At 56.4% G+C, this 27,872-nt stretch overlaps 1 protein-coding gene across 7 annotated transcripts in view; it reads left to right on the top strand.

Annotated features, from left to right (window-relative positions):
- The window catches only part of BRD4 (bromodomain containing 4), a 62,313-nt gene that overhangs the window by 7,681 nt on the left and 26,760 nt on the right, over nt 1–27,872 (top strand). For 5 of the 7 annotated variants that reach the window (XR_010827154.1, XM_066986512.1, XM_066986514.1 and 2 more), the window contains exons 2-8: nt 7,090–7,183; nt 15,759–15,875; nt 17,348–17,666; nt 18,969–19,106; nt 21,358–21,493; nt 26,025–26,308; nt 26,854–27,213. Coding sequence is in view for 6 of the 7 variants with exons in the window: in XM_066986512.1 (XP_066842613.1) it covers nt 15,856–15,875; nt 17,348–17,666; nt 18,969–19,106; nt 21,358–21,493; nt 26,025–26,308; nt 26,854–27,213 (1,257 nt within the window). In the remaining variant the exon portion in view is untranslated. The remainder of the gene's footprint in view (nt 1–7,089; nt 7,184–15,758; nt 15,876–17,347; nt 17,667–18,968; nt 19,107–21,357; nt 21,494–26,024; nt 26,309–26,853; nt 27,214–27,872) is intronic. The other 2 variants (XM_066986516.1, XM_066986515.1) reach the window with 1 other exon arrangement.

Here is a 27,872-nt window from a genome sequence, read left to right as displayed (position 1 = left end):
CCCCGAAACGCCGACCAGGCACCGGGGGCGTAGATAGGAGCGTCGCGCGTCCTCGCCTCGCTGCAGGCTCACGGCGGCTCTCCTGCTTTAACCATCCCGCTGGATTTCAAGGTGGTTTTTTTTTTTTTGGCCCTTTCGAAACAGATTTAACCAGTTAAGCGCGCCGCATTTTTCGCATTTTTCGAATGTTTGCCTTCCGCCCTTGCTTTTTTATCTGCTATTTCGGGGCTGACCTTGGCTTGTCCTTCCTACCTCCGCTTCCAGTTGGGTTTCTCTGGGACACCCGGCTCTTCGGGAGCCCTGTGTTCTCGCGGGCTGCTGATAGCGCCCGCAGGATGCGGCGCTGAGCGCCTGTGGGCTCTGCGTGTCTGCAGATGCGTGCCGGAGGAGAAGGAGGCTTGCGAGAGCTCTGGGCGAACCGAAAAACTTCAAGGAAGCTCGAGGAAGCTGACAGCCCCTCTGTAATCGCAGGCTTTAGTAATAAACTCAAGCGGGAACGAGCGGTAGCTGGTGGAGGAAGGTGCTCGGCAGCCCTCGGTCTGTTGGGCCCCTGCTTTTTTCCAGTGTGCTCGAAAAATCACGTAGGAAGTTGGGGGAATAACGAACTTCCCGATTTCAAAACGGGTCCAGAAAGGACCTGGTGGTGCCGGAGGGCTGGCCGAGAGAGCAACAGCTGGGTTAAAGCCCTAACCCCGAATTTCAAGGCTCAGTAGGGCAAAACGTGTCCTGACAGCACCGAGATCAGGGATTTTTGTCCGACAGCTCCCGAGGAGGCTGGCGAGGCTTCTCTTCTCGTTGCAGACAGGGCCCAGGCGCGTGTTCGGTGTGCTCCGTGCGGAGGTTTCCCCCTTCTCCTCTCCCAGCGCCGGGATGGAGAGCGCTTTGCTCGGCCCCCGTAGGCTTCAGAAGCCCTTTCAATCCCGCGGAACAAGTCAAAAATGGCTCTGTCACCCCCAGACTGTGTCCGGGCTCTGTCCTGTAAGCCTGCCGTGGCTGTTGGAGGACCGGGCTGCTCTCCGGGGGTTTCTGTGGCTGACCAGAACCTGGGCTGCATCCTTTTTTTGACCCTTTTCAGCACGGTTAACGTCAGCTCCCGGGGCTGAACTGTCCTGGGTCCTTCCCCGGGGCTTTGGCCCGGCGCACGGGGCATAATTCAGAACAAAACGAGTCCCTCGCTCCCTGGTAAGGATCAGCAGGAGCGGTTGGGCGCTGAGTAATCTCTCCCCCCTCATACCCAGGAGGATGTTTTCTTCCCCGCCTCGCCGGTTAAAGTTTATTTTCCCGGAGCTGGGAAGGGTGCGATACCTGGCAGGTGAGCTCGGGTTACTCATTTACCCCGCTGGCTTTCTGAATTCACCGCTGGGAGCTGCGGAGCCGCTCGGGGCGGGCTGACCCCGCGGTCGCCGGCCGAGCGCCGCGCTTCTGCGGAGCCGCTCGCTCCCGCTTCACGTGGGAGCGGAAAGGAGAGCGCCGCGTTCCTTCCCCTGGGCGCCGATGGCTCTGCCCGGCCCCTTCAGCTCGCGGGGCTGGTGAAACGCGGCGCGTGCTCAGATTTCCGGGCCAGATGATCGCTTAGCCGAGTCCAAGTTCCCTCTCGCACCGAAGCGGTGGGGTAGAAAGGGACAGAAAGTCTTCGCACGGCAACTAGCAGCTACTAATACTTCCTAAACCTCTTATTTACGGGTCTTTCGAGGCTCTGCAGCTCGGTCAGAGGAAACTGGGAGCTGGTTTCTGGGGGCCAGTAGACTTGCGAGTCTCTTGACCAGGCAGGTATTGAGCGTAAACGCACCTCTGCTTTAGACACTTGCCGGGATGAGGCTTTGTTTTTCCTTTTGCCCCTTCGTGCAAGGGGGGGGGGGGCTGTTTTTAGCTCGTTAATCCCTGAAACAAAAGCGGCGATCGCACCCCGGGAGCCGTCAGGTGGGGCTGGTGGAGAAGCGGCTGAGCTTTACCGAGCCTCCCGCCGGTTCAGAAGCGCGGGGCGGCTGAAAACAGCCGTGTGGGGAAGGCGAAGAGCTCCAGCACGGAGGCTGCGCCCGCGTGAACGCCCTGAGCGTGGGGGAATCGCGGTGTGGAGCAGCTCGGCTGGGGCTCGACGGCTGCGCTGCACCAGCTCCCTTCCGCGCTCGGTTTGTCTCATCGATCGCGCTCCGAGACGCTGTCGGAGGCGCGCGCGCGGGTGACTTCCACTCTGTGGTTGAGGTTTGCGTGCTTTGAAGATCTGAGGCCAGTCGCTTGGTGCCCTGCATTGATCTCGGGTAAGCTTTCGCGGGTTTCTGCCCTCCTCGGTTTCGGCAGCGTCAAAGCGAGCTCGAGAGCGAGCGCTGAGGGTGCGTGGAGGGAGGCAGTGCCCGGAGCCTTCGGGGCACGAGCGTTTTCTGGGCACGAAGACTTTGGAAGCGCCGCCTTTCGCCATCGTGCCGCTTCCTTCAGTCCCCGCAGCCGGAGTTTTCAGCCCGTGGATCTCCCATAGCTGGGTACCCTGCGTCTCCTGTCGCTAATTAAAGGATTTGAGGCCAAATTGGTCTCGTTTAAAGGCGTCTTACAAGCTACGGCATGCTTGGGGGGCAGTGGGCGGCTGGTGACCAGGTGAAATCTCGTACCTGGCGTGTCGAGAGCTTTGCTCTTACATCGGTGTCGTGACTCTCAGGCGCTGCCAGACCTGCGGGGGTCAAGTTTGTCCCCTCAGGCTCGAGGGTGAGGCATCGGGCCCCGCTCTGCGACAGCTTCTGAGCGCCCAAATTACGCGGCCGCCCCAGGGCGGCAGCTGGGGAAACGTGGCCAGGGCTCGGCTTCGAGTGGGGCGTAGAAACTACCGAGAGCCTCGGCCCTAAGGGGCTGGGAGAAGGAGGAGCGCTGCGTTTCGCTCACCCCACGGGGTGGTTTGAGGCCGATTTGGGGCTGGATCACCTCGCGTGGGGCACCGGGTCGCTGCGTGCTTGGGTCGAGGGCTCCGCTGGGTCCGAACCTCGCCCCGCTGCGTCCTCCCTTTCACAGAAGGATAAGATCGAATTCCGTCATTTTTTTTCCACCAGCCTCATCGATTTCTAGCCCAGTCTAGAATATCCCGACTTGGAAGGGACCCATAAAGGATCATCGAGTCCAACTCCTTCGGCTCTTCCAGCACCAGACGCAGTCCCCGTCCTCTAAATACCAGAAATTCCCCGCTCGGGGCAGCGAGCCGGCGTGACGGGCTGTCACTGCGCCGCTCTCTGCCCTCGCTTCGGGTCTGTTGAAGCAGCTGCTTGCTTCTTCTTTTCCAGGTATTGTCTGGCTCTAAAATTGCCAGCAGCTCTCTTGCAGAGGCATCGTGAAGCGCTCCTGCCGCAGAAAATTGCGGTGTTTGCTCTCGAATCAAAAGGGCCGCGTGGTGTTCGTGGCTCGCGCCCCGGATCGCCTTGACCGCGGCCGGTTCATGGCAGAGCTGGAACCGAAACCTGGCTGCTAGGCGCGGGCTGGTGCAAACGGCCTTCTGTGCGGTCCTCAGGCAGGTGCCGTCTCATTTAAAAGCTTAAAAAGTGATTTTTTTGAGGGGTTTCTGAGCGCTTTGGAGATCTGTGATGGCAGGAGGGAGCCGGGATCCTGCCCAGGAGCCGAGGCACCGCTAACTCCCGCTTCTCGCAGCGCCTGCTGATGGTCTGGCTGGTTTGGGAGCTTTTCCTAGGAAAAGCCCTGTCCCCAGCTCCTGCTGGCATTGCCTGCGTGGCGCCGGCGTTGTCGGCGTCGTGGCTGCACCTGTGTCGGCTCAAGGGGAGATCTGGGATCCAGGTGCATTGTCCCAAAAACTCGCGGCTCCGTGTCCCCAAAACGGGGGCCAAGCAGCTTGGTGCCAGCCGCCTTTTCGGTCAGGTCCTCCCGGTGTCTTCCACCTTTGGTGTTTTTATTAATCGCAGCCTTATTTTCTGGTTGTTTTCAAGTGAGGTGCGTGATCAGGTTGCACGCGCGCTCCTTCCGTGTTTTGAGGAGGGAACAGCCCGGTCGGGGGCCAAAAAGGCACAGGGAATGGGAGCACAGCGCGCAGGCGGCTTCGTTCCCTGAAGTCAGCCCCCTCGGCCAGGCAGGCAAGAAATTAAAAGCCTCGATGAGGAGAAAACCTGTCTCAGAGGCGTCCTGCAGGCAGCAGAGCGAGGTGGGCTCGGCGGAGGAGCTGCTCGGGTTTGGGAGCCGAGCCACCCGGCGCCGTCACCGAGCCCTCACGCCAGCTCCGTGCGGGAAGCCGAGCGTGCTGCAGGCTGAGAAGGTAAAACAGCAGCACGGGGAACGTCCGGGCCGTGTCCTACACCTCCCTCTGGGACAGAAACACCGCGACCCGTCACCAAAACGTCCTGTTCCCTAGAAAACAGGACGAGCTTCCCTTGCTCCCCGAAGCACGCCGCGCTTGGCGTCGGACGCGCGTCTGGACCCAGCGCTCGCGTGACCTTGGAGTTTGTGTTGTGCTGATTATCGCAGGTGGCATCGAGGTGTGGGGTTTTCTCTGGAACACGTGTTAACTCTTTCCCCTTATGCTCGGGAGCTGCTCAGAGACTTGTTTCAGGTGGGTTTTTTTTCCCCCATTTCTTCGTTCTAGAGAAGCAGGAAGCAGCGATTTAACGTGAATTTAGGCCCAAATGCGTCTCGCTATGAAATCCTGGTGGGGTTTCTCTGCAGTAAGGCAACGCCTGTGTGTTAACAACGGCTTGAGATAGCAAAATCCGAGTGCGGAACGTGGAAAATACTGGGGTCTTGTGACCGTTTGCAGCTGAATTGTCATCTTTGTCCCAGAGCTCGACAAATCCTGAAGAGCGCAGCCTTCGCTTGCCCGAGCAGCCTTCAGATAAGTCTCCAGACAAAATAAAACTTCCTCTGGCACAGCGTCTGCTCGGGGCGTTGGTTTTGACTGACGCGGAGCTGGCTGGCCTTGTGGGTCGAGCCGGTGCTGATCTGCCGCCCCGCTGGGGCGAGAACCCGGAGCCTCGGCTGTCGGCGTGTGCAGGAGGACGAGCTGCGGCCTCCCGGCTGAGCAGAGACTCGAGGAGCAGGGCTGAGGAGCGGTCTGCGGCCTGGCAGCGATGCTCCAGCTGGAAGACGTGGCCTTGCTGAGGCTCTGCCGCCCCGGTTCTCCTCCAAAAGCCTTCCTCGCCCCGCAGCGAGGCGTGTAGGGCATCGCAGCGAGCGAAGGAAGAGCGCAAAGCCCATCCTCGCTGCTCGCTGCTGGCCGGGGGCGTGTTTCAGGAGCAGAGGAGGGACCCCAGGGACGTGGCTGCACCTACAGGGCGCAGCGAGCCTCGGGACGCCCGGCGTGGCCGTTAATCCGCCCGGCGTAGCTGCCAAGGTTTGCTTGAACCTCAAACTCTGCACGAGGTGAGTAGTTTCGCCTTCCCGGGCGGGTTTCCTCCCGGCTGGGAAGCAAAAACCTGCTTCCCTTAGGAATTCAGGAAATTTAGCCTCTAGGAGAGCACTGAGGGCATCGCTGAGCTAGCGAGCGGGGCAGTAGCTCCTCCACCTTTCCGTGGGTTTCTCCCGGCGTTGGGTCCACACCACAACCTGCGATTTCCAGGATGATCGGGTGCTCCCTGCTGGCGTTCTGCTAACGGGGCGGCTCTCTGGGGCCGGTATTGCCCTGGCATCAAGAGGGAGGAGTTGCTGCCTCGCGTCCCTGGGCCTGCTAGATGATGATTTTGCCTCAGACGTCGCAGGGAAGCGCCTCTCGCTGTTCTTCCGAGCTCTTCGGGCCTCAGCTGCGGTGGTTAAAGGTTCACCGCTTGCACGTTGTGCTTTTACGAGCCAAACTAGAAATGTCCGCCCTTAGTGCTGAGGTCGGGTAAGGGAGGGAGCCCTGAAGTGCAGTTTTACTGGCAGAAAGCGGATCTGTGTAGCTTCGGATGATGGATCTAAACCTTGGTAAGGCGATTACTGTAGCTTTCCGCACACCTTCTCATAATGCAACTCGTTTTCGATAGTGCACAAGCACCTTGCTGGTATTGTAAGGGTTTTTCCTGATCTTAGCCTTTCTTTGTGGGGGGGAAACTTCTTTTTATTGGTTGTTCTGGTGTTGATTTTCATGACAACCATCGCACCCCGCTCTTGTTCACGTCTTGCCTTGCGTGTCTGCGTTAATCACAGCTAAAAGGATTTTGCCTCGGGTTAACGGGATTGCCAGCCTGCAAACGGAACCTCTTCGTGCAGATTTATCCTGACGGAGGGGGAAATGCAGTGCTGCGCCTTGGGCTCCAGCTCGACGCGTCCTCTCTAGATAACACCAGCCTTCTAAGTCGCCTCGTTTTCGTTTGCCTTTGTAGCAAAATGTCACTGGTGATAGGATTTGTTTTAGGGGTGCCCCCTCTGCAGGCGCGTGAAGTGCGGTGGGGGCAAGGAGCTGCTGGAAGCAGCTCGTGGGCGGTTTTCGGGAGGGCCAGCACTTGGCCAGCACCTCGCTCCCGTCGCCCTCAGGGAACTTCACGAGCGGCAGGGATGTTTAAAGGGTTCTGGTCACGATTGCGCTCCCCTTTGTAGCCTTGTTTGCGGGGTTTTTGGACAAACTCCGTGAAAAGGTGGTGGCTGCACACAGGAGCTGTTGCTCATCTCGTGTCGGGGCTTTGCTGCAGCTTGAGGCTCCTCGCGAGCGGCTAGCCCAGGCTTTGGCAGCTCACACAGCCGATAACCAGTTAAAGAACCAGCGTCAACACCCAGAAGGGGCTTTCTGGACCGTAAAGACCTCGCTGAGCAATCTCCGAGTTGCTCATTCTGGTTTGGGAAGGCTTGATGCTTCCCCGAAGCCTGTGCTGGCTGGATGGCTGAAGAAGAGGTGTGCGGGGCTGGGTAACTCGAACACGATCCCGTTTCTCGGCACGTTGGGACCCCAAAGCGTGAGCTGGGGCTGTTGTCTTGCGGGCTGGGGGCTGGGGGGTTCCTTGCCCCATCCGTGCCCGCGCCGCGATGCCTTTTCTCGGGATCCTGACGTCCGGGCTGCTGCTGCTTACCCGACTCGCCTGGTTTTTTCCTTAAAAACCAGAAGCTGGAGACCAAAAGCCAAAGGAGAAACGCTGCGCGACGGGAGCAAGTTACTGTTTCGGATGTGCTTGAAGTAACACCCGTTTCTTTTCCTTACAGACTTTTCTTTCGGTAGTAGCTTCAAAAATGAAGGTCAGAGGGTTCAGCTGGTGAAGAAGTCCCGAACACCTCGAAGGGTCGACTCTGATTTAAGGTAACTGTCGCAGCAAGTTCCGCTACTGTGCAAATAAGTTGGGGGATGGCAAGGTGTGGCTTTATTTCCTGTATTTTGGGGGCGGAAATGTCTCTTGTGGGGCAGTGACGGTGACCAGAAGCCTGATGTGGCGGTGAGCTTGGAGCACAAGCTGTGCTGACGTGGGGCCAGGCTCCGTCCCGGTGGCTTTATTACGTGGGGGGGGTTTCAGTCTGCCTCGCTGACAGCAGGCAGGAGAGGAGGCTCGCAGGAGGGACAGGAGCAGCGGAGAGCTGTGAGGAGGGAGTGAGGGCGGTAAGAAGCTCCCCAACTGCGCTCTAACTCCGAATTATCCACCTTTGACCATTTCTCTGGCATTTTAGAACATCAGACGCATCCTGGAGGTGTCTAGCTTCCCCTCGTGTACCTGTACACCTTGCGTGCTTCTCCGCCAAGGCTCTGAGTGAGGCTGGGGGCTCTGGCTGCTGTCGAGGCCGCACCAGCTGCTTCTTGCTCCCCTGGGTGTGTTTCGGGGTCCTTCTCTCGGGGTCGCTGTGTCACCCGGCTCAGGAAAGCAGGGCGCAGCCGTAACGCCTCACGGTGCCTCTTCTCCGAGAGCTCGCTCTCCCAGAAGCGCTTTGTTTCTGGTAGTTTGCCATCAAAACGCTCGGTAAAAAAAAAAAACGGAAAATTACCCCAGGTATCCAACTATTGTTGTTTCGTGACTTCAGCTTTAAAAGTTCCCGGTTGGCTTTGACACCTGAATGCTTTGGCACAGGCGGAGTGGGAGGAATATTTACCGCCAGTCGCGTATGGTTACGGCCACGGCCCGGGCACGGCTAGCGATTGGCTTGCTCAAGTCTCCTGTGGGAAAGTCCGTGTTTTAAATACGCGTGCCAGCCGTTCTGCGAATGCTCTGACCTTGGAGCTGCTTCTTTTTTTTTTTCTGATAGCGGACAGCAAGAAGGAAAATAGGGAAAAGAAACCCTCGCTCTTTCCAGGAAAAGGAAAGGAACGGCTCTTGGCGAAGGCTAGGCTGACACGGAGGGCGTCGCGTCTCCTTCAGTCGCCCTTTTCCTGGGGGGTGGGAATAATACCTCCCTTGGGTCGTGTCCGTGGGGTGCTTCACACACCAGCACTGGTGATGAGGGGTGAGTGGAGCGGGCAGAAGCTGCTGCTCCTGAGCTGTGGGCTCGGCTCCCCGGCGGATGGAGGGAGGAGCTGCCACTTGGTGGTGCTGAGGCCGTCTGGGTTCGCCGTGCTGGGTCTCTGTCCGTGGAGTCCAGCTCTGCTCGTGAGCCCCTGGTGCTGGTTTACGAGCCAACGCAGTTGCTTTCCACAAATGTTTTTGGTTGCTGGGATCATTCATTTTCAGGAGCGAATGGATCCCGTCCAGAGAATCGCCTTGGTAACTGAACGTGGGTGCAACGAGGATCTGTTTGAGTTGTAAACTAAAATACGTAACCGCGCCGAGCCAGGGAAAAAGCTGATAAAATATTCACTGCGGATTTTCTGCAGCGTGGCCCAAAAACCGCCTCAAAATTGTGAGGCCGTACCAAGTGCAGCCTGCTTGCTTGGAACGCTTCTGCTCGGCTCAGAGGGGCGGTGGAAGCGAAAAGCGGCGGCGGCGCGGAGCCCGCCGTGCTGAGGAGGATGCTGGTGGCCCTGCAGGCGAGGAAGGCCTCGGCTGTGAGCCTTCACCTCCATTTCCCAACGCCCCATCTCTCCTCCGGTTCCTTTTTGAAGCACTGGGGTTCGTGAGCCAGCTTTTGCCACGCACGTGTCCTGCTCGAACATCCACCCTGAAGAGGTTTCTGGGGATCTGACGCCGCGCAAAACCCGAACAAGTGACAAAAGCTGGGCTGGGTGCGTGCTGCTGGACGTGTGGTTGGTGTGACTGAGCTCAGCGAAAGCTGATTCCTCTCTGGTCTCTCAGGTGTGGCAAAAGCTTTCCTTTTCCTCTCCGTTCCTTTTCCTCCAGCGGGCTGGAGGCTCTTGGTGGCAGGGACCTCAGTGCTGAGCGTGTGGGAGCCGCAGTGCAAAAAGCTGAGGATATTTAAGGTCGTGATGCTGGGTGTGAACCCCCGCAGAGCTCGGTTTGATGTTATCTCACTCACGGAAGGCCGAGCATGGGCAAAGGCTCCCGGAGAAACAGCGGGGACGAGGAACGAACCGGAGGGAGGATTTTCCAGCTGCGAGGCTGGTTCCTGTTGCGTGTTCGTCCTGGATCAGAAGGGGAATCCCCAGCGCTTAGGACGCAAGAAGGAATAAATCTCTTCCAGCAGTGAAATCTCTTCCAGCGGTGAAACCTGCCGCACTCAGGGCCCGGAACGGGCCGGAGCAATTCAACGCCCGACCCCGGAGCTCACACCGAACGCGAGCGGCCGGCATCTGAGGCAGCCAGAAGCTGTGAAATTAAGCAGGAAACGCTCAAATAACACCCGTACATCCAGGTAGCTGCGGAGGTCAGCGCCCACATCGGCGTGCGAGCGAGGATTAGGGCTGCTAATAACAGCCTCCTGCAGCATGACCGCTGGACCGGCTCCAGACAATGCAGTCTGCCCGGTGGCATGAATGCCGCTCTCCCCAGCTGCCTAAATCGGTCAGATGGAAAAGTAATCCTATTTGTGCTTCCCCACTGACACAGATTGCGTAATTAAAGTGGGGCAGATCTGCTGTGAATTTGAATTAACTTCCAGCGTATTCTTTTTTTTTTTATTCTCCTCGTTTATAGCCGAGGTGCGATTGGAACTGGTAGGAGTTACAAAGGGCAGCAAATGTCCACCGCAAGCTGTTGCGTGAGGATTTTGCGGTCTCGTAGCCTCCCGTTTCTGCAGGGAAATGGAGCCGCACAGAGCTCCTCCAGGATAAGGGTTTCAAATGCCCAGATGCAGCTAAATTCACTTAAATTGTGCCTTGCTGCCCAGAACGTGCTTCCTGCTCTGGAAACTGCACCGCTGCAGACCAGAGGAGGCGAGAGGGAGCCGGGGGGAGCTGCTGGATCAGGTCTGTGCAGGGATCCCGAGATCTCCGCGATAAGGTCGTGGTGATCGCGGGGGATCTGCGGGCTCCAAACCTTCGCTCCTCGGCCCGCCGGGCTGAGCTCGGGTCGGACGAGGACGCCTGCCGTGTGGGTTTGGTTAATCCCCTGCAGAACCCAGCCTGCTCTGACGGCACCGTGTGGGTGTTCCCGAAGCCACGGTAAGGGAGGGGTAAGAGAACGAGGCTTTTCCGCACCTGTACCAGGAGAGTGGGGATTTGGCTCTGCCTGAGTAGTCTTGGGATAAATCGGTCCCATTTAGCTGGCTGGCACGTGAGGTGGATGTCGCTGTGGCCTCGAGGAGAGTCGGGGAGTTCTGGCGTGCTTGAAAACCCGTGGCATTTATAAAACCCATGGCATTTATAAAACCCGTGGCGTTTATTTTAGGGATCTTTTCATTATTTTAGGCATCTTTTCAGAGCCGCCTTCAAGAGCGCTCTGCGTTACGGCTGTAGGGTCCTGGTGGCTAAACCCCGAAACGCTGGGTTAGTACAGAGCACGCTGCTTCCACCAGCTGCCGCGGAGGGCACGAATTTCCTCTGATATCCCAGCTGGGCTATCGGCTGAGGTGGGTAATGATGTCTCGGGTGCTGAAAGAAGCTGCAGCAGAGGCAGCTTCCCCCCGCTGCCAGCGGCTGCGTTAGAAGGGGCTCTCCCTGTCAGATCAGTCGTGCGTCCCCTTCCTGGGCTCAGAGAGAGCAAAACCCTAAAAAAAAGGAAAAAACCACGCTCGTGTACCTGCGTGCTCGCTGCACATCAGCCTCTGAGGCTGTCACGGCGTTAAACCCTCGCTTACGGTCTCGGTGTAAGCGTTGCAGGGTGAGGTCGGACTTGGTCCCCTTCTGGCTTTCGCCCTCTGAACGATGCTGGGAACCAGTTTGCAAACTGGAGCGGGTTTGGGTGTTGTGGTGCTCGCACCTGGCCCCACGCGGGTTGTTTCTGTCAGCCAGCGGGACTGGAGCAGGGCTCCAGGGCACGACCAGCGCTGGTGGGCTGGGGCATTGCCTCGGGCACGTAACCGGTGCTGTATTTTGGGGAAAAAACGCTCGCTGGGAGGCACGAGCGGAGGTGAGAGGAGCAGAACCGCTTCTCTTTTCCTTCTGCTTAATAAAAACAACCGCCTTTAGTAAACGAACCCCGGTTTGATTTTGATTTTTCCCTGTGTAGGAAGTTTGGGGCCTTCTTAATAGAGACCCGAGGCTCGACAAGAAGCCTCGGAGCTCACTTAAAACGTTCGTCCTTTGTTGCCTTGCTCTCGTGAACTGCCTGACGGGGCTAGAGGCTTGTCTCAAAGCTGCTCCTCGTCCCAAAGAGACATAATTTCAGGTCTTCTGCCCTCTTCCAGCTCGCTGTTGTAGTTCCAGAACTCTCCGCAGCCCTCGCTGGCCGGCGCCCTGCTCCCTTTTCCCCTTCGAGTCCTGTGGAGTCGAGTTGTTTTGGTGCGAGCGCAGACACCAACTGCTTTTCCAACCGCTCCTTCCCCACCCCTAGAAGCTCACTGCTCTTACAGGCTGGGCTTTTACTGCTTTTATTTCTTGGCCTCCTCAGCTCCGTGGCGCGGCTGATGCCCCGTTACCCCCGTGGGGGCGTCGTGACCGAGCCTGGGGCGCTGTGCTTCTCTTAACGGGGCCCATCGGTGTCTCCTGGAGCACTGCACGGGCCCCGGGGTGGAACAGCCCGGTAGCCACGTGGGAGGCGCAGACCCCATCCATCTCCGTCAGCATTTTATGAGGCCTCTGCAGCGTGCCCGGCTCCCTCCTTTGTTGCTGCCCTCCCGGGGAAGTTTGCCGCTGAATTGCGGTGCGGGAGCCTCGACGCCAGCTCTGGTCCCGTCTTTGGGATGCAGCAGGAAGGGGGGAGGGAGAAATCCCACTGCAGGCCGGGCTTTACACGTGCTTTTAAGCTGATAGCAGGTCCTTGAGGAGCAAGTGCTCTCCCATCCACCCGGCCCCCTTCTCGGTGAGCTGCACGTAGGGGGGAACAAAAATAACGCTTATCGGCGTGGGAGCCGGGGGAGCGCATCTCAGGGATTTTCGGCCAGAACTCGCAGCGCTGATTCGTTGGAAGATGGTTTCGGCAGGGAACAGCATGTGCTGGGCACCGGGAGCCTGGCTTTTAATAACAGCAGCAGCAGCTGAGCATCCGCGGCCTAAAGGGGGGAAGCCGCTGCGCTCGCACGGCAGCGTTCAAAGAGCGTTCGCGGGGATGTCAAGCGCAACAGGCCCAAAACAGCCTCGGGGGGGCTGTAAAGAGAAGAACCGGGAAGTTAGGAAACATCCCGCTTGCCCCATGCTGTTAAAGCTCGGGTCTCTGCCTTCCCTTTCGTGTATTTGAGGTGCGGGGATGCTCATTGCACATGTTGATCCCCTCCTCCCGGCTCAGCAGGGTGAGAACTAAAGGGAGCGCTGGCCACCACACGTTGGATCGTTATTCCCATTATTCCTTTCAGTTGCCGGATTTTGCAGCCCAGCTTCCTTTTGCAGGGCGTTTGCGTGTGATAGAGCCAGGGCTGGGATTCGTCGTACGGCCGAAACCCTGCGCTTTAGCTCTGGCTCTCAGTTTGCTGTTCCCTTCACCCGCGTGCCGCTCTCCACGTCTGCTCCTCTCCTTTATTTTCTGTCTGCGCTTTTCCTGCGGCACCACCCCCCCGGGGCATGTGCATGCCTGCAGCGAAGCTGTCCCCAACACGGGCTTGTGCTGGGCGTGAGTCACAAGTTTTAAACGCTGGCCTAACTCCAGCCGTTCCCTTCCTCTGCATCCCCCTGGCTGAAACCTGGGCCTTTTTTTTTTTGCTTTAAAACGACGTCGGGAGCGATAAGGCACAGCGGTTTGAGGGACGCGGACTTGGCTCCGGGGTCCACCGCCGCCCCGCGGCCTGGCTTCGTGCGCCGGTGCCGGCAGTGAATCAGCGCTTTGGGGTGAGTCACGGCGCTGTCATGTGCGGTTCCAGCCGGGGACTGAGCCGAGAACAAAGCCTGCAGGAGACGGCCTGAAACCGGAGCAGGGGCTGCAGGCTCCTGCTGCTGCGCCTTCCCCTTCGAGCTGAGGCTCAAATTCGGTCCCTGCTCCACGCCCAATCTGCTCCAGCTCGTCCCTGGTGCAGCGGGATGCCCCGCGAGGCTGCGCTGCCTTCCTGCTGCTGCTCAGGCATCTTAAACCTCATGTGTCATCTGAAAGCAGTGCTCGGGGTACGTCTGTTTACCTGAAATCAGAGCTGGGGTGCTCTGCCAGCAGCCCCAAACCTTGGGTCTGGCGATAAAAACCCGGCCCTGACCCCCTGGGCTCTTCGGGGCAGGCGCTGAGCTGCCAGGGAGGGATGCGTTGGGGTGGCCGCTGTGAGCAGGCGGTCAGCCCCAGCCCGGGCTTTGCCTCTCCGCCTTCCTCCTGAAGGCACCGCTCAAAATAAAAACCCGCTTTCCGCTTCGCTAGCACCCACCGGGGGGGGGCCAGTGGCCTCAAAGGAACCCCCGTAAAAAACCTACAAGGTCGCTCTGCTGCTTTACAAGGCTCGTTTCTTTGGGGCTTTTGTAAAAGCTTAATTTATGACCTATTTGTTTAGGCGCAGAGGAGGGAGGGGAAGCGTGCTGGAGCGCAGCCTGCCGGCTCCGCTTTGCCCCCTGCTGCCCTGCGCGTGGGTCTCAGGGCGTTTTTGGGGCCGGTCGCTGCCGTAACGGGAGCGACCCCTTTGGGATTTCGGCCTGCTCCCTCTGTTCATCGCCCGCCTCCTGCTTTGGTCTGAGCCATCGCCCTTCCCGACACGAGCAGCGCGCGGAGAAGGAGCAGCAACGCGTGGATAAGGAGCAGCAGCGTCTTCCTCGCCTCCGCTGCCCTCCTGGAGCGGCTGCCCTACGACGCTTGGGGTGTTCCTAGGGCCTTTTTCTGCCCCCCCAGCCCTGCGCAGCCCTTCCCTGCCCGAGCTTTTGCCAACCTTTCAGTTTTCCCCCCACACCTCCTCGAGCGTTTCTGCCTTCCTCCGCTGCCTGCTTCTGGGCCCCTGCCTCTCCCCGAGGGCTTTGTCCTCGTGCAGGGGCGCTCCCCACCTTCCTCCTCCTGCCCGGCGCCTGAATTCACCGGAGCGATTTCCATCCCGCTCCACTCAGTGGTGGGCGACGGAGGAAAACCCTTCCCCGGGAGCCGGATCCCTGCCCCGGCGCAGCCTGGCACTACCCTCTGCCGGCTCCCGCGCCGCATTACAGCCCCATCCCGCCTCGCGGCGCCGCCGGGGGAGGACACACAAAATCGGGTTCCTTGCAGCCGGAGCTCAACAAACCCAACCGTGCGGCTCGGGGGGAGCACACCCTGCCCGAGTTCGAGCCGCCCTGCGCTCGATAGCATCTCGGCGCGAGGCGGGGATGAAATGCAATCTGCCCCGCTTCGGGGAAATCAGGCTGGAATGCGCGATGAGCAGATAAGCGCAAAGCAAGGGGAGGAGAAGCCGCCTGCGATATTCTTGCCCACTGGCCTGAAACAACCCTTCCCGGAAAGCCATCCAGTGCTCGGGGCCGCTTTTCCTGCTGCGGGCTTCGCCTCGTCTCATCCCACCTTCGTTTACCGGCACGCGGAAAGCTTTCGGGGTGGTCTGCCTCTTAGGAAGGCTTCCTGCTCACAAAACGTGGTGCTGGTGATCCGTCATTGACACCCACAGCCCGAATTTATAATTGGTAATACGGGTCACACCTCGCTGGACGGTGAAGTTGGGGTTCACATGCTCCGTCCTGCTGCTCTTTGCAGTTACCTGCGGGCGCTGGGCTGCGGTCAGCTCCCCAGCGTCGGTGTTCTGGGTCCGAGAACGTTCCCTGTCCCAGTCCCTGCGTTTTTTTTAGGGAGAGGTGAAAGCAGGACCTGGGAATACCCTGGCCACGCGCAGCAGCGTGGGTGATTCTGTGCTATTTGGGTAATAACGCGAGAGGAGAGCTGTAACGTAACCGCCCGCACAGAGGAGAGACTCAAAGCATGCCTTAGCGGTGAGAGAGGGCAAAGGGAGGGTGGAAAATGGTGCGTTTGCAGCTAACGTGCTTAAAAAAAGGCACGAGTGCCTTAGAAAGGAGTTCCCAAGAAGAGACTGTTAGGGTCGTTCAGGTCAGCAAGAAGACAGTGAAAAAGACGGAGAGTTAAATTGGGTGCAGCACTGAGCTGCCTCGACAGGTGGTTAGCATCTCCTAAGCGGAACGGGGAGAAATTAAAACAGTTAGGACGTGTTTTCCCTTGTCTTTAAATAAAAATAAACCTCCTTCCTCTGACGGTTGGCTCTGGGAGAGCTGGTGTCGCAGGGAGCAAAAGGAAGACGCCTGATTGTAGGCCTTGGGGTGACGAATTTGAGGAGGGAGCTTTCCAAAAAGGTGGCAGATGCCCGGGGAAGCCTCAAACAGCAGTTGCCCGTTCCTTGTCTGCGTGTAGGTGTCTCGTGTTCGCAGGGATTGAACGTCCAGGCGTCTGCGGGCTCCTCTGCCCTGCTGAGAGCCAAAACCGGGCTGTTTGTGTAAAGAAAAATACAGTTCTCTGGCGGTAGCCTTCGTTTCTGATGCCTCAGATTAATTGCTTTGTTTGTTTCATCAGATACAGTATCTAAAGGCATTTGTGCCTGAAGCCACGGAAGATAGATGGACAAGCCAAGCAACTTCTGACTCTGCATCATTTTCTGGGGCAAAGTTATATGGCAATGTATCCTACAAGGTAATGTAGCCCCTGCAGTGAGTAAAGAGGGATTCCTTTGGCTTGGCTGCCGGGTGATAGGGACAGTGCCTCGCTCCTTCCCCACGCCACCCTCATGTCCGACCCAGAGGGATCAGCAGAGCCCAGAAGCAAAATTCAAGGAATTTCGCAACGAGAAAATCCAAATTGCGTCCAAAATCACGTCACCTTTGAGTCAGGCCTCCCCCGCGATGGGTCCACGTTGTTAGTGGGGAGGAAAACCGGGTGCCAGACACAGCTCTAAGCGAGAGGCTTCCCAGGACAGCTGAGCCAGCAGCTCGCTGGATGTGACACTTGGGATCTGCACGGCACAATCCGACACCAGTGACACATCCCAGGGGGAGCAGAGGGCACAGCTTGGGCCTGCGGGCAGCGTGTTCGCTGAGGGATGCTTCGGCTTCCTCAGAGCCCTGAAACTGAAGCCCGTGGTCCTTGTGGAGGCCGCATCTGTATGCCCAGACCACGACCAGAGGCACGGGGGCTGCTAACGGCATCAGAAAACGGGGCCAGATGATGTTGCCCCGGGGCTCACGATTCCTTCCTCAGTTTCCCCAGGTGTCACTCGAAACCGGTGAACAAAGCTCTCATTTAACTCAGTCTTGCACAAAATCTATTATTGTCTTCTCCGATTGCTTCAAGCGTGCCATGTTGGCCCAGCGTGACGTTATTGTCACTTCTGGGTATGTGCACGGGAAGTGTTGTCCCTGGAGGGATGCCTTAGAGTCAGCAAAAATGTCTTTTTACCAATTTTTATCAACTTTCTGGTCTTCAGGACGACGTCAGAATTCCCTACCTCCAGCAGATAGCGTGCACGCCCCGTACAAGCGTGCCTGCCTGCTTTATAATTCAGCTGAAGCGTACTAGGGAGGTTTAACGCTCGCTTAAAAGAACAAATTGAGCAGCAAATTTTTGGGGGGAGCTGGCGTGGTGGTGGAGCAGGGAGGGGCGGCAGTGCTCCGGTGAACTGAAATGGGGTAAAACTCATCGTCTTGCGCTCCTCCAGCCAGGGCGCTGTAACGAAAGGCTCGCTGGCGCTGCCTTAACTTCTCTGCTCGTGCAGACGAACCAAACCTTTCAAAAAAAAACAACCTGTTTTTTTTTTGGCCGGAGCCAAAACTCCGTGTTCTGGGGCGCCTGCAGAGCGCTGGTGGGGGTTGTGCTCCTTTTAGCCCCGTAACTGAGAACGTTCAGCGAGGCCGCGGCCGCTCCGGAGCCCTCGCCGAGCAGATCGGGCAGGAGCAAGGATACGCCTCAGAATGCCCATTATTACCCCAGGATCTAGAATCCTGACCCAGTTCGTTTGCTGGGTGTCCTCGGACACCGCGCCAGCGTCCCCGGGCGCGCGGGGTGCCTGAGCTAGCCTCCCGAAGGCGCGCCGGGTTCGTTTTTACGCAGCGCCTCGCCGCGAAAGCCGGCTGGGAAGCTGACCCGTGTGCGGTGCCGTTGTTTCGCAGGGTGTCTGGTGAGGAATGCAATGGGATCAATAGCATGTCTGCGGAGAGCGGCCCCGGGACGAGACTGAGAAACCTGCCGGTGATGGGGGATGGACTGGAAGCCACCCAAATGTCTACGACGCAGGCGCAGGCGCAACCGCAGCAAGGCAGCACCGTCGGCGTCAACCCCCCTCCGCCGGAGACCTCCAACCCCAACAAGCCCAAGCGCCAGACCAACCAGCTGCAGTACCTGCTCAAGGTGGTGCTCAAGACGCTATGGAAGCACCAGTTTGCGTGGCCTTTCCAGCAGCCCGTGGACGCCGTCAAGCTGAACCTCCCTGTAAGTAGAGGCTGAGCGAGCCGCCCGAGTTTCCCCTCGCGTAACGGTGGGAGGAACGGAACCGCGCGCGTCCGCCCTGCCTCCAAAATCTTTTAAGGAAGGAGCCCCGAGGGGCCAGGCTTTGGGTGGTTCAGCTCCCGGTCTGGCTTTTACAATCAGGAGCGGTCCTTCGGGTGGGACACGGAGGAGAAAATACGAATAACATTTCAGGAGCCTGCTGATGTTCAAGGCCGGGTCACCAGCCAGCCCTCTGTCCCTTCCTCGTTAGGCACCAAAGATCGTTAAGCGATAAATCCCTCAGCTCGGGCTCTGCCTTGCTGGTCCCGAAGCCCCCACCACGTGTGCCTTGTGCAGTTTGGTCCCTGTCCCTCCTGGGCAGGAGGAGCTGGAGAGCAGAACCCAAGGAGCCAGCAAAAAGCACAATTTCGAGCTAGCTTCCTGTAGTGAATCACGACAGCATCCCTGCTGCGTGTCTGGATCCTGTTGGTTCCCACCGGAGGAGATTTGTTCCCCTCCAGAAGCTCTCCTTTGTATGACGTGCCTCTTTTTTTTTGTAACCTGCTATGATAACACCCACTTCCCTCGTCTGTTTTACCTTGAAGATGTAACAAATATATAATCTATTGCCTGAGCATCAGGCGATTTAATTTCTGTGCAGCGGGAACAATCTCACGGTTGCATCTAGAGATCGCTGGTTCTATAGCAACAGACTTTCAGCCCCTTTTTCTGAACACGATGCCTAAAATAGAAACACCTTCTCGTGTATTATCTGGATGCACTTAACAGGCTCAAAGTAAATCTGATTTCCTCGCTCCTCCGTCTGTTACTGCATTAGGCGTGTGACCTGTTGCGAAGGGTCATTCATTTCAGATTTTGGGAAGCTGCTCGGCTCCGTTACAGCCCAAAAACCCACTTTCTGTGCTTTTTTGTGCCTCTGTCTGCTGAGGGGTGAATTACTCGACCAGTGAGGCTGCTGTGCTGAGTTACAAACACCTCGCTCCCTGGAGGACAGCACAGCAGAACCACCGATAGCCCGTGTTTACCTCTTCCTACCCAGAGCAGACTGGGATACGGGCTGAAAAGTGTTTTGTGGGGTTTTGCCTAATGTTTAATCATAAATCACACCTGGAAATTAGCTGATGGGGGCTAAAAAGAAAATTGAGGAGGAATGGAGACTGTGCCGGAGCTGGGTTTGGAGAATCTAATCCAGGCGGGCTCGGTGCTGAGCTGGTCGAGGTCTCACCTCCGTGATGGTGATGTTTTTGGGTGCCAGGCTGACTCGTACCTCTTTGCCCTTTGCAGGATTATTATAAGATTATTAAAACTCCTATGGATATGGGAACAATAAAGAAACGCTTGGAGAATAACTACTACTGGAACGCTCAAGAATGTATCCAGGACTTCAACACGATGTTTACAAATTGCTACATCTACAATAAGGTACGAGAAGTTCCCGAAAATGTATTTTCTGTGGGAGTCCTCCGTTCTCATTGTACCAGCTCAGAAATGCTTGTATTTGTATTTTTAATGGTCCTTAAAGGGAACACCGAGATCGGTTTCTTTGGAAAAACAAAGGGGATTAAGCTGGTGGCAGTTCAGGCGCGCGTGTCTTCTGCAGAGAAGCAAGGCAGGGACAGAGCTGGCTTAGCAGCATTCCCTCCCAAAAGAATTAGTGGAGACGATCAGTTCAGATGCGGTTTGTTTTACAAATCACTTTTAAAAAAAGAAAAAGAAACTACTTTTTCTTGGGATATGACTTGAGCAGAGCTACAAGTGTGATCAAACAAATACTTGGAAGCAGCCGTGTAGGTCTGTCTGTGCTCCGTATTTTCTGTAGCTTTGTTACAAAGCCGTCTGGGTGGTTTGAAACCCTGAAGTCTGCCGGTGGGGAGAAACAAGTGGATATTCAGAGCAGCGCGTTGGGTTTTGCCGTGCCTGGCTCTGGCCTCACGATGCACTGTGGAAGATTCCCTTGACCGAGAAACTGCTTTGTAAACACTCGTGCAAACGTCTGGGGCGCAGGAAGGGGCATCTTGAGCGGGGCGTTCGCCACAAATGGTGGCGTGGGCGACGGAGCCCGAGTGGGTTTGGTACTCCACGAAGATGGGGAACCGTCAGGTTCTCCGAGACTGAAACGGGCAGATGTCAGCTGCGCCGAGCACAGGAGAGGCAGCTCGTTACCGTGCTGAGTAACACGAGAACAGCAAACGCAAACCGCGAGTTTACTGCTGGCTTCAAAATGAAAGTCAGGGAGATGTGGTCAGGGCGCCAGGCTTTCCTCCAGCGTTCCCCGCCTGCCTCCGTCCTTCCCACGGCTTGCCTGAGCGGCTCGGTTCCCTTTCGGTTCCTGCTCTTCTGTTTCTCCCAGGTCTCGTCTCTGGCCCTCAGCCTCTCCCTGTTGCTTCACCCCTGCGTGTTTTGACCCTTCTCTCCTCCTCCCCTCAGAAACGTTGCACAAGACCTTGTCCTACTTTGCTCCCAACGCACCGTCATTAGCAGAAGTGCTGATGGTCGTTAGCAGAACCGCTAATGGCAGCAGCCCCCGTGGTTCCTTTCCTCCATCCTTGATTATCCAAAGTCACTTCTTTCTGTGCTCCTCTGATGTCCGTAGTGACTGCCACAGGCCGCTTCTCCAGGTTTGCATGCCACCCACGCCCTCTTTAACCACATAACAACTTCTGACCCTGACATTACTGGGCACGTTCGACTTTCTTTGGGTTTAACGTTTGTTTTTTTTTTTGGTCTTGTTTTGGTCCTTCAAAATCATGCCCTTGGCCTTTGCCTTCTCCACTTTGAGCCAGCATGATGCAACTTGAACGGGGCTTCAGATTATTCACACGCGCTTCCTTATTCTTTGCTGCCACGCACTTGCACGGTTTCCCTGCTTTCCCCTTGCTCTCTCCCTGATATCCCCGGTCCTCCCGGTTCTCCGTTGGCTTCCCCCGGCCAATCTGGCCCGTCGGCAAGCGCGGTTTTAACCGTCCTTGTGCTGATCCACGGGGCTGGGGCCGTCTTCTCTTCTTATCACCCTGTCTTGACACCAGCAGCCGTTCGTTCGTCATCTTCTCATCAATCCAGGCTCTTGTTCTCTTGTCGCGTGCCCTTCCCTCGCTGCCTCTTTTTCTCGCTGTCAGCAAAACAAGGCAAAAAGACTTCAGACCAAGATCCAGTGCTTGTTTTTCCCACTCCTCCCCTCCGCCGGCCCTCCTCCCTCCGTTCAGGAAGCAGCCAGTGCTGCAGGCAGGTGAGGTCGGCTCACTCCGAAGTGTATCTGGTTGTGCTCTGTTAGCTCCCTGCCCACCCCCTGCTTTAAAATGCTTCAGGGCAAGGCCTCTTCTGTCTGTTGAGACTCGGGGCAGTATCCCGTTCACTTTTGGGCTGTATCGCAATGGAAATAGCGCAAAGAAAGGTGGAGATGCTCTAAGGGAAAGCTCCAGGAATTATTCAGCTGGGAAATGATAAGAATTAACAGCGTGCAGCCTGGGTTTCACATCTCTCCTTTGCCTCACAAAAGCTGTTCTGAAATGTTTCTCTTTCTCTTTTTTTTTTTTAATTTGCGGTTACAATTAATGTTAAATGGAGAAAAGCACGAGCAAAATCTTCAAAGCAACGTTGATTTGTTTAGATTCTAGCAGTCCTCTCTCTGTAGATGTGTGCCTCGTCTAATTTATTGTATCTGTTATTCATCCAGCCAGGAGATGACATAGTCTTAATGGCAGAAGCTCTAGAAAAGCTTTTCCTGCAGAAAATCTCCGAAATGACCCAGGAGGAAACTGAAATCGTTATAGCCCAGACAAAAGGAAGAGGACGCGCGCGGAAGGAAGCAGGTACGCTGCTCGCCCTGCCGTTGCATCGCGTTTGCCATTAAGCCACGCTCACTGCCACGCCGCGTGTCGTGACCACGAGTCCCCGCATACAGACCTGGCTCATCCCGCGTAAATCGGGGCGTTTAATTGAGGGGCTAAAGCCCACCAGCGCTCCGCGGGCTGGCTGCGGTCATCGGTGCTCGCAGGGCGCCTCGCTCCGTGGAGCAGGGGCCTCGAGAAGGATCTCGAGCTGGGGGGGAAGGAGCGTGGCCACCCAAGGCTCTTGCATGTGTGCGTGAGACTCTTGTTGGTGAAAAGGAAGGGCTTTGCAGTGTCTTGAGGCTCCCTCACACATGGCTTCTTTCCTTTTTGGGGGGCGGAGGAGTGCCGGGGACAGCCTTGGCAGCGATCAGAGCGCTGCTGAGGCACGTGCGTGGCTGGGACCAGTGAAAGGTTGTCGTTCCCCGCCTGCCCAGCAAGGTGAAAAGCTGAGAACGAGAGTCCAAGTATTTCAGTTGTACGGGCAGGAAGCTGAGGGGGATTACGAAATACCACTCGCAGTGCCTCTAGGGTAAATGACAGCTGTTAAAGTAAACGAGCAGCAGCACGCACGCTGCCCTATCAGATCTCGGAGTCGTACACTGCTTTCCGTGTACGTCCGGATGTACTCAGCGTTGTAAAAAAAAATAAAAATGCCGCGTTCTGTCCAAAAAGAATCGGTGACCGCAGAGCCGAGAATGATGTTGAGAAGCTGCAGGTAAAGAGCGATGACTCTGGGACACGAAGGCTTTGCAGCGATGGGAATCCTCACGTGGGCAGCAGCAGAAACCAGCTGCAAGCGTCCTGCTGCGCTGACGTCCTCCTTGCACACACGCAGACTCCTTCGAGTCGCAGTTTTCGTAGCTCCTTCCTTAATTTTGCGGTGATTGTGGACATACCGCGTGTGTTGGCACTAAAATAACTCGGCGTCCTTCGCAAGGACGCGTTGCCACATGCGCTAGTCCCTGAAGTGGAATTCACTTTGTGCAGACCTGCCTCTGCTCCCCTAAAATCCCAGCTGAGGCCTTTTTTTGGGGCTGCTCCCATTTTCCGACCTTTAGCCGGGCTTCGCCCAGGGTGAAATTCCAGCCCAAAGGCTTGAGGCCCTGCACAAAGTTGAACTGCAGCACGTGGAAAGCCATTTAAAAGTTACAAATCGATAAAATTACATTCCGTGGGTTTGTCTGTGTACATCTTAAGACTTAATGATTTAGGTTTTTTTTGGTTTTTGAAGCTTTTTTCCTGGATTGGTAAATTATGGGACCAAAAGGCACCATTGTGCTCATCCAGTCCAGTCCTCTGCCTGCTACGTCACGTGAAAGAGCAGTACCAACACCACCTCGTTTAGAAGTCTGTCTTGTAGAAGAACATCTAAAATAGAGTGCAAAAAAAAATCTCTACTGGCACTTTTGAGAAGGAGTTCGCTAGCTAGTTGCCGCGTTACGTATTTTTCGTAATATGTTTCTGCTCTAAACCCTGAACCGCTGTCTCCTCTTTAAGTAACTTTGTTATATTGAAGACTCCCGTGTTTTCAAATCTGTGTTCTCCGTAATAACCGGCTTCTTTCGCTATAAGGAATGTTTCCAATCTCTTAGTCCTCCTTTACAGCTCTTCTATGAACCCTCTCCAGTTTTTCACATAAATAACTGTGGACACCATAACTGGACATAGATGTGACTGCTACTAGAATACTGTGCCAAATGCAGAGGTAAAATAGCCTTCCCCTTCCCCTGTTTACACCTCAAGGATTTCATTAGCTCATTTTTGGCCATAACATCACCCCAAGAGCTCGGCTTCAACCGGTTACCCGCCATGCCCCATAGCCTCTTCCCGACGCGGAGCTGGCAGAGCGAGACGTCCGTCCTGCGGGGCCGCGCCGCGCACCTCGGCCTGCGAAGGCGCCAGATCATTCATAACGGGGCTGAGAGCGTCCCGGCCATGACCGATCTCAGCGGCACCCCATCAGAAAGCATGTTCACTTTGGTTTGGAGATCCAGCTCTTGAGTTAACGTGTGTCATGTCGACCTTGTGCCATCCTCATTTCTCTGACCAAAACCGCTGCGCGATGCCGAGGCGATTGCTTTATCAAAGCGTCACGCGCGGGAGCACGCCACTGGCGAGCTTGCAGTGGCACCAAAAAGCCGCTCAGCTGCTTTGCCCCGATTCATTTACTGTCCGTGAGCTTGCACGAGCATCCCGTAACCCTTGCGGAGTGCTTTGTGCTGTGAACCTCGCGGCCGTCCCGAGCCTCGCCGTCAGACCGATGGTGCTGCGATCGAACGGGCTGTTTTCTGAGGTTTCGAGCGAAAAGCAGCAGTGGCGGCCCAGGGAGCTCCGTGGGCAGCCCTCAGAGGGCACGGGGGCAAGTAGAAACAAAGTCTGGCCTTGGGGGTTGCTGTCAAACCCCCTCCTTGGGAGCTGCTGGAAGAGAAGGTGCTTCTGCGCCATCAGCAGCAGTACTTGCTAAGTCCCTTGAGCCTTTTCTGCTTGTCGGTTGTCGTCTTTCCGTACCGGAGGGACTTACCTTAGGTGTCTTTTTTGTCTAAAACACCACAAGAAAAAAAAAGTCACAAGTTCTAACATCTGGAACTGCTTTAATCGTCGGGGCTTTATGCGTTTTTCCTTCCCTTTGCAGTTTTCCTCTGCTTGCCACTAACACGTCTCCACTGCTAGCAGCTCCTTGGCCACGGGGAGCAGATTTGGAAGCTGACTGATGGAATTTTTCCTGCACGAGGCGTGTGACCCGAACACCATCGCTTGCATTTGAGATTTTTTTATTGCCTTTTTTTTTTTTTTTTGTTGGCACTCTCCCCCATTTCTCTCTACCCCGTTATCGCATTCTGACCGCGTGTGCAAGGAGAAACCCTCCTCGCTCAGGAAGTTTGTTGACCGTGACCTTTCTCAGCAGCCCTTTTCTTGTACTCCTGATGCCGTGAGGGTTAACATTCGCAAGCACGCCCGCTGCGTCGCCTCGGCCCGCGGTTTGGTAGGGAGCCGAAGCGACGCCGCTCGCTGAGGACGAATGCTCGGTGAGCTCAGCTCACACCAGAGCCTTCGCCTCTCGTTGTACGGGCTCTGCTTCGGCTCGGGGAGCGGTGGGCTCAAAACGTGCTGGAAAAACGATGCCCGCCGGGGTTTTTGTGAGATAACCCGTTTGTGTTAGGAACTCCTGCAAGGCAGGAGGCGAATCGCGTCCGCTCTACCTGGACGTGTCGCTGCCCAGCTGCTCTCGATCACATCTGTGAGTAGCACATGCGCTGGAGGACGCGCTGGCACTTCCCAGAGCTCACTCCTGCTCCTGGCAAAGCCCAGGAGCGTGGTCATCGCTCTGCTAGGAGCTGAAAGCTCCCAGGTTTATGCTGCCAGCAGCCCGCAGTTTCTTTTTCGCGGATGTAAGCTCAGCAGCTCGCCCGTTACCACGCAACGTTTCTCCGGTGGGATCGCAGCCGCTGCAGCTCCCGGGAGCGGGTCTGGCTGCAGCTCTTTTCTTAACAAATGTATTTTGGGGGCAGCCTCGGAAGGTCTGCTGGGTGGTCCGAAAGGCACGATACGGTGAGCACCCGCTGACGTATCCCTCGCGGGAGATTCTCCCTGGTGAAAGAGCAGCCAAAACCCAGTCCTTCTGGACGGGTACAGCTCAAGAGCCCGGCTTTCCCTTGGGCATACAAATTCAAGGCCTCTCGGAGGGCCGTTTGATACCTGGCAGGAGGCGCTCCTGTAATAATGAGCCGCTGCTACCAATCCTCCTGCGGGACTGGGGACTTGGGGCTGGATCCGGCTTTGCTGATGCCTCCGTCTCGCGCTGCGTCCCGGCCAAGCATCGCCGCTCGGAGGGCGTTTCGCAACGCCTTCCACCGGAGAGTCTGGAAACTTGCTGGGAGCTTTGCCCCGCAAAGAGGCAGCAGCTCCGGTCTTCCCCACTCTCCTGCTCTCCCGTCTGGTGTCCGAACCTCTGCGGTTGCTCCGTGTTTGATGTGATCTAGCGATGAGTTTGCTCGCTAGCTGTCGGGAGAGATTTCCCCAGGACGGAAGGGGTTTGGAGGAGTTGAGCCACCAACCAGTAAGAGACTCCTGCTCTCGGTAACAGAGCACGGTTTGGCTCCAAAATTAGAGTCAAGAGCCATTGCCTGGGACAAAAGGGTAGGCAGGGGAAGGTGACAACGCTCAGCTCCGTACCCTGCCTCCCCAAAGTCTCCTGTAAGGAGAAGGGGAAGAGAGGAGTACGCCTTTGGCCTGGTCCTTGGTCCTTTGCTGAAGTGGTTTTGGTACAGTTAGGTCCTGAGTTTCTTCACCATCTCACCTAGCAAGCTGTACAAATACTTCTCATTAAGGAAAACGTGACGATTGTTTGTCCCTGACTGGTTGCTCAAGAACAGGATCTGCAAAGTATTAATTATCTAACGAGCAATACTATTTAAGTGGCGAGAGCGCTCGTTATGAAACATTGTTTTCCCGTTAAAGCGATTGAGTTGGAAGAGAGAAGCAACGCTTTTCCTTTCCTTTCTTTCGGCAGTGACATCCAAGCCAGGATCATCGACGGTACAGAATGCGACCCAGGCGGCGTCCCCGGCGCAGACGCAGGCTCCGCAGCAGAACCTCCAGTCGGCGCAGACGACTCATTCCTTCCCTTCTGTCACCCCCGACCTTATCGTCCAGATGCCAGTAATGACGATGGTGCCTCCTCAGCCTCCTGCGCCGCCTCCGCCGGCCCCCCAGGCCCCCGCTCCGCCGGCCCCGGCCCCCCAACCCATCCAGCCTCACCCTCCCGTCATCCCCACACCCGCTCAGCCCGTGAAGGTGAGTGGTTCCTGCGGTCGTGGCTCGGGATCGGGGTGGTTCGGTGCCTCAGCTGGGTGGGAAGAGCTGCAGCGCCGGTGTCCGTGCCAGGTCTCCACCGCTGGGGTTTCGTTTTAAGGCAGACGACCACAGTTTGGTCAAAAGATTCCTGTTTGGAAAAGGCTTCCTCCTCTCTATTGAGTAGAAAAGGAGCCTGCGGGGACCCCTCTTAGACACAAGTTAGCCAGCACGAATTCCACCCAGCCTCGCGTGGAATTCATCCTCTTCCTTATTTAAGCCCTACGTGACTCAGGACGAAATCTCGGCTTACTGAAGTGACTCACGCTCTTGACCTTTCTTGGTACGACAGAGCTAATCCGCATGGTTTTCTGCAGAGCTCGGTGCAGGCAGACAGTATCTCGAGTATGTAGGGGAGGCCTTCCAACTTCCACCCCGTAGCGCTGCCTCCGTGCCGCAGCTTGAGCCCGAGTCGTGCTACGAGGAGCACAAGTCGGTCGAAGACAGCGTACGGCCCTTGGTAATCCTGATTTCTTTCTTGCTTGTAGACGAAAAAAGGAGTGAAGAGGAAAGCAGACACCACAACACCGACGACCATAGACCCGATTCATGAATCATCATCGCTGCCTGCTGAACCCAAGTCCACCAAGCTGGGGCCGCGGAGGGAAAGCAGCCGACCGGTGAAGCCCCCGAAGAAGGACGTCCCAGATTCCCAGCAGCACATGGTAGAGAAGAGTAGCAAAGTGTCCGAGCAGTTAAAATACTGCAGCGGCATCATCAAAGAGATGTTTGCCAAGAAGCACGCTGCCTACGCCTGGCCCTTCTACAAACCTGTGGATGTGGAAGCACTGGGACTGCACGACTATTGCGATATCATTAAACATCCCATGGATCTGAGCACGATCAAAGTAAGCTCAGCTTCACGGGAGGTGTGGGGAGGTCGGGGGCTTGGCAGGGCGTGGATGGCGCAGGAGACGACGACTCCTCCCGGCGCGTGCGCACCCAGCGCCTTCAGATGTCTGCCAGGCTTTTCTTGGCCCTGGGTTTCTCGTACATTCGGTCCCTCTTATTTGCCTGTTGCTGTTATCGTGACATTTGGAAAAAAAAACAAACAACCCATCATCCTTCCAGAAGGGCTCTTAGGAAACGCTTGCCCGTTTTGTTTTTTTTTTAATAGAAAATTTCCATTGCTGTCTAAATCTACGCTTTCTGTTCTTAGCCCAGGAGATGGCCTCAGAGAGCATAAATTACACTAATAAGGGGATTGGATTTAAAACAAAACGTGTTCTGTTCTCTTAAAATAAGGGCCCGTGTTCCTGAAGTTGTCTGAATCAGCCTTCTGTTAAGCAGAGGTAGGTTCTGCTGCCGATAGGCTGGCGTCGCGGATTGTAGAAATGTGACTTCAACGTAATCCACGTTTCCACTTGAAGCATTAATTCATTACTGACAAGTCTTTTACTTCCCGGCTCTGTGATGAACTCACCTGTAAGCAGAAAAGGTTAGGGCTGAATCCTGCTTCACCCAATTTGGGCTTGCGTTTTACAACGAGAGGAGGGAATTCTTCCTT

This window comes from Anser cygnoides, chromosome 34 (genome assembly GCF_040182565.1).
Source record: "Anser cygnoides isolate HZ-2024a breed goose chromosome 34, Taihu_goose_T2T_genome, whole genome shotgun sequence".
Taxonomy (NCBI): Eukaryota; Metazoa; Chordata; class Aves; order Anseriformes; family Anatidae; genus Anser; species Anser cygnoides.
Note: the sequence above shows the minus strand (reverse complement) of the source record. Positions and strands in the feature narration are given on the sequence as shown.